Source organism: Ovis aries, chromosome X (assembly GCF_016772045.2).
Source record: "Ovis aries strain OAR_USU_Benz2616 breed Rambouillet chromosome X, ARS-UI_Ramb_v3.0, whole genome shotgun sequence".
NCBI lineage: Eukaryota > Metazoa > Chordata > Mammalia > Artiodactyla > Bovidae > Ovis > Ovis aries.
Genome location: NC_056080.1, coordinates 87,203,183 through 87,209,182, shown reverse-complemented (window position 1 = coordinate 87,209,182; position 6,000 = coordinate 87,203,183). Strand labels below are relative to the sequence as shown.

Here is a 6,000-nt window from a genome sequence, read left to right as displayed (position 1 = left end):
CTTTTCGGGTCCCGAACCTTAACTCGCAGGGGTGGGAGTAGGTGGGGGTTCCGAGAGAGGTTCTCCTTCCGGAAGCCGGCCGCCTGGCCCCGCCGGGCCCCCGCCTGCCTCAGTGCAGCTGCCGCTCCGGCCCGGGCCCCGGGGCGCGAGTCCCCAGGTCTGCAGCCGCTCCCACCAGCTGATTTTGACAGAGGGGGGTCCCGGGCGGCGCGGACGGGAGGGGCGAGCCCCTGCCAGATCCGGGGATGATAACGCCGGCTCCATGTCGCGGCTTCGGGCTGTCCAGGCTCCGCCCCCTGTGAGTGTGTAAGTGTGTGATGCTGCCGCGGCCGCCGCCGCCGCCGCCTGTGCAGCAGCCGCCGCTGCCGCCCCGGCTGCCGAGCCGCGCCGCGCCGCTGCCGCTGCCCCGGCCGCCCCTGCCGCCGCCACCGCCTCCGCCAGCCCGCAGCCCGCCAGGCGGGCGGCCCCGCCGGCCCGAGCCCGCCGCGCCTGCCGCCGCAGCGTCGGGGCGCTGGGCGCGCGGGCAGCCGCGGACCGAGCAGACCCGAGCGGCCGGTCAGGCACTTGCCCGCCCGCTGCCGCTGCCGCCGCCGCCGCCTCCGCCGCCCCGAAGCTCAGGACCCGGCACCTCCGGCGCCCGCCCTTGCCGCCCATGCGGCCCGGGCACTTTTAGCCGGGCAGGAGGGCCGGAGAGCCGGACTGCCGAGAGCAGCGCGCGAGCCGCGCCGAGAGCCGCGCAGACCCGCCGCGAGCAGCGACGGACGCCCGCCCGCCGCCACCGCCGCCGCCGCCCGGCCGTTATGGATCTATTCGACTTTTTCAGGGACTGGGACCTGGAGCAGCAGTGGTAGGTGTTGCTTTTTGCCTTCTCCTTTGCTGCGCGGGTCCCTGCGCTGGGGCTGGGCTTTCCGCCTTTGTTAAGAGGAGCCGGGGCTTGGTGGGGGCGCCCCGGACACCCTCCCACTTGCTCTCGGCCACCTCTGGCCCCAGCCGCCGCGACTCCTCGGTCGGGTGCCCGGGTTGGGGTAGGTGCGGATGAGGGAGGAATGCGAGTCCGGAAGGCGTCGCTTTGCACTCCAAGTCCGAAGAGTTGCGTTTGGCCCAAATCGGATGCACTGCTGTCCGGGTCTGAGCCGCGCGACCTCCGCCCGGGATTTTCTCCCCTAACAGCTGGCCTGGCGGCCTCCCAGCGCACCGGATGCTGCCGCTCGAAATGCCCCCAACTTTCCCAGGTGCCCGACGCTGGCGGCGGGTCGCGGGGGGACAGGCAGCGGCCAGGTGCCACCGGCGGCCCTCTGCGTCCCCGGCAGCCACCGCGCCCGCGGCCACCTCGGTCCCCGCGCGGCGCGGCGCGCACACCTTCCCTTCCACCCGCTCGCAATCGGGAGCCTGGCGGCGGCTTCGGGGGCCACTGCGCGGGGGACCCCGGGGTCCGGGCTGACTGCGGCGTTGGCTTTCAGTATTGCGGCGTTTTGAAGTTGGCCCCTAAAGTTGGCTGCTGCGAAGTCACCGCACATTTCATTAACCCCTGGGTCCTGTCCGCACCACCGCCAACCCCCCCCCCCCCCAAACTGGGAGGCAGCCACCCGTTTGTGTCATGGGTACCCAGCTCGGATTCATAGGTTTAGTCAGCTCTTCTCCAAATACCATCAACTTGTCGCTGAGAGGGCTGTCTGTGAAAGACGGTGCAGAGGTGACTGAGAGCTGGAAAGTTGTTACTCTGCGTGCTGTGCGCGCGCGCGTGCATCAACAGCGATGCACATATCTATTAACTTTTACAAAAGCCTCACCTCCTGCACCAACGTTATCACTGTTCATTTGTCATAACATTTTCTATCAGTTTGCCCCCACAGCCTATGGAATTAGATGAGGGGAAGGCACTGCGGTAGCGACTTAGACTTAGAATTGCACTCTTCGCTATTGGCTTTTTAAATGGAGTTGGAATAATCTATAGTACCGACCGGCAGTGCGAAATCTTTTGCAACGTTAAACTCCTGGCAGCCGTTGACTCTGAATGCTGTGTATTTTTACAAGGATTTCCCTCGCTGATGTGATATTTTAGGCAATTTCCTTCTTTAGAAAAGGGTCACACTCTTAGCCAATAGCTTCATTATGCCAATCATGACTCCTTTAGTTGAAAATCCAAGATAACCAGAACTTAAACACATTTTATTTTATAGCAATTCCGGGTAAATCCTTGAAGCCACAAATCACGCTGTATCAGTATTAATCTATAAGGCATTTTTGATACCATGCAGGGTTTTATCAGCTCTGCAGAAGAACACGTTGCAATTTTTAATAACCACGCTGTTATTTAAAAGTAAAGATCACAATAAAATTACTGCTCCATTAAATATCATGCTCCTGCACACAGCCTTTACTCTGTTTCACTAATTTATTTTGCAGGCACCTGATAACCACAACATTACTATTTGCATACAATTTGCCTAATATACGGTGTGGGTAACATTAATTTAACAGACGTTGTTATAATTGATTTTGTGGGTGTAGTTCAAATGTTAAACATATATACAATGTATTAGGTTTTTTAAAAAACATGTTTATTATAGTATTTTAATTTCAGTTTAATCTTAGGCACATGCAGTTGCATATTTAAAGGGGTGGGCTCTTTTGATTTGTCTTTTCAGAAGAATACATCTCTCTCCCTTTTTGGAAACTATTTTATTATATTAAGGAAAATGCAAAACCTGATTTCCTCTAGATGCCTAACTGTGCCACATCAGTTAAGAAACATGTGGACTCAGACACTCCGTGGATATTATGTGAATACTGATGAATTAGTATAACATGTCTGCATAAATCAGCCAGCCTTTTCCCTCTGTGCACACGTTCCAGGAAAATTTCTCCTTCGAGTGTGAGGGGCAAGCTTCCTTCTACATCTGTGTTTGTAAACAGTTGTAATGCTGTGGTTGTGCATCTGTGTGTTGTACATCCCCACAGAGAAAAGGAACAGAAATGTGAATAGTGGGTGAACTAAAGAGCTTGCTATTGCCTTGAATGAAAGTCTGTACCTTTCCAAACTCTCTTGCACATCCAGAGCATGGCAATGGCATGTTCATTACATGTTTACTTCCCCTCCTGGGGAGTAAGTCTTTGATTAGAGTGATGGCATCCATTGCTCCCCACCCCAAACCTTCCAAGGAGGCCTAGGAGGAAAAAGGAACCAGCCAAGTTAAGGATCTCATTTCCATTGGATCTCTTCTCAGCATTCACTTGTGGAACAGAGAGCTCTGAGCCATCTCTACCACAACCCTATATGTCTGACATAATAACCAGATCAGGCCGGCTAAAAAACAAACTCATCTTCCAAGACCTAATGGAGAAAGACTTTACAGAAACAGACATATGTGTCACTTACAGACACTAGACTATCGTAAACAAAAAGCGTGTGCCCATTTAGAAACATCCACATTCCTCAGGAGGAATGCAAATGGGCAGTACGAGGCATGGGTGACACTTCCCAGCCTGGGCGGCTAAGAGTGCTGGCGCTAACGGAACAGAGCCCTGGACTTCACACACGGCAAGAATCTCTTAATGGGTCATGCTCTTGACTCAATTAAAGGGCCAAAGCTCCCATTCTTGAAGATTCCTCGGTGAATGAGCAGTGTTCACCTGTGTCTGAATTTAATATGAACCATTCTGTTGAAAAGAGGAAGGCGCAGATGGCTGTGTGCACCAAAGATACCACTTGCTCTTAAAAAGTGAATAAAGGACAAAGGAAAAAATAGTCAAATTTGATCGTTTAAATCATTGCATACACTTGCCTTGCTAACCCAGTAAATGAATTCTTGAGGTGTCTGGAGATCACGTGGCTAGATTTGTACTCCTTTAACAGCAGGATCTGAGGGCCTGCCAAGTGTCCAGCCTTTCTGTCGGCAGGCACCCTTCCTGTATTGATGAAATGTTGCTTTGTGACAGGCCGAGGTTCTTTGCAGGGGTGCTTATCATCATTTTATTATTGAAAAAGAAAGACAGAAGGAAGGAAAGAAGGGAAGACAGATACAGGAAGGGGCTCACACTAAAAAATAATAATGAAAAAGCAAATCACCGTGAGGGCAAAATCACCATGTTCCAAAGCTTGATGACAATTGTAGTTAAGCCAGGACGACAGTGGCCGACTTTCTGCCTGTGAAGGACAGAGGCCAGCATCCATGGTTTGTAGTTTTTATGTGATGTCTCACAAGTAGCCTAATTAGAGGCAAGCTTGCAAACGGGCAGTTATACAGGAAGAGAGTTAAACTCACTAAACTGTTAGATAAATAGAAAGTTCAAAGGTCTGTGTGGGGCTGTCGAGGCTGGGAAGGGGCCATGTGCGGGCCAGGCTTCTCCTCCCCTCCCCCTCATTCGCTGCCTCACCGGCCCCCACTTTGCCCAGGTTCCCTCAGCCTTGTGGGAGGCGGGGATCCTGCTCTCCAGACAAAAGTGAACTGTTTCAGCTTCAGTTGGGCATGGCCCATGCATGGCGGCAGCCTGGCTGCCTCTGCCCGTTCTACGTGCACAGATCTGGGAGGCCTCCTTCTCTTCGATCCTCTGAAAGAGTGGCAGAGGCCTGTTGGTGAATGGGAATGTCAGGGAGAGACTGAGAAGGCAGCCCATCTCTACCTGGGGTTGGTGGAAATGCGGAGAGGGCCAAGGGGGATCCCCTGGATCTTGTTCTGACCAAGGCCCACAGGTCGCCAGGGTTTCTCTTTCTCTACCTCCATCCATTTATCTTTCCCCCTTCCCCTCTGTTTGCTTTCCAATGACAGGGACACAGTCAGTGGTCTCTTTTTCCTTGCTACAATATTCATTCTCCAGTGTGTCTGAGCTTTCATTCTGATAACCGCTTGAGCTTGAGTGTATGGTGGGGTGGAGAGTAAGACTCAAGGTGGTGAAATTAGCTACTGATAAGGTTTGCTCTACACCCGGCTGAAACCCCCAAAGAATAAATGCTATCTCTGTAAATCTTAAAAGGCATGTCTGTTGGACAAGGAAGAAAATTATCTCATGTTAGAAATCAGTTTAATGATACATGAATTGTTTTGCTAATGATTCAGTCAAGCATTTAACAAGTCTAAAATATACAAATCAAGATTGAAAATGACTGCCTCAAATATGAATCTGTCATTATAGACATAAACGAGATTCCAAACATTTAAGCATATTGTAGATGGATAAAAATGTTATTGTATTTAAACATGCTAATTATTGTTGAATGGAAATGGTTTTAATGTGCTGAACCTTTATTTCATGCCCATTATTCTTAGCTAAGACTATTGCTTGCATGCAGAATCTGCACATATTTAACACAATTGAAAAAATCATAAAAGCCTGATAAAATGGCCATCTCTGGAACAAACTGTACTCCCATGAGCTTATAGCTGTAGGTTGTACCTCAGAAAGGGAAACCACCACATACTTGATGAGCTTGTCACATAGACAAAACAATTGGTACAGTGAGTACATTTTTCACTCTTAATTTTGTTTTTTTTTTTCTGATTTCTGTGGGATAAAGAAAGAGATTTAAAAACTTGTTTACTGAGAATAGAAAGAAGTTTATTGCTAATGTAAGAACTCAAGACCACAATCCAGAGAAACCTTTTTGAGGAGTGTGTGTATGTGTGTGTTTCACCCGTGTATGTGATAAGTTGCGTCATCATCATTGTTGCTGTTATTTGGGTATCTACTCAGCGCCCCAAACATGACTGAGTAGCTAGTGCTTTAAATTCTCAATTTTACTTAATCCTTTAGACAACTTTATAAGATGGGTCCTAATATGACCTCCATTTTTAGGTGAAGAAGTGGAGGCACTGGCTTCTCAGTTATGCAGTTCAGATTCCAGCCTAGATAGAGCTGACGCCTGAGTCTGCATCAGCAACTGACATCTTGTCTGAGCCTTTCCAACAGGTGCCATCCTTCCTTGTACATCATCTCTTTCCATCATTGTGCATCAGAATGCACAGGTGTTATTCCCATTTTACAGATGAACAAACAGCCCTA

General features: G+C 50.5%; 1 protein-coding gene across 1 annotated transcript in view; it reads left to right on the top strand.

Annotated features, from left to right (window-relative positions):
* The first annotated feature begins 608 nt into the window (after positions 1-608).
* The window catches only part of AFF2 (ALF transcription elongation factor 2), a 548,641-nt gene continuing 543,249 nt past the window's right edge, over positions 609-6,000 (top strand). The window contains 1 exon segment of the mRNA XM_042242462.1: positions 609-847. Coding sequence (XP_042098396.1) covers positions 801-847 — 47 coding nt within the window. The 5' untranslated portion in view covers positions 609-800.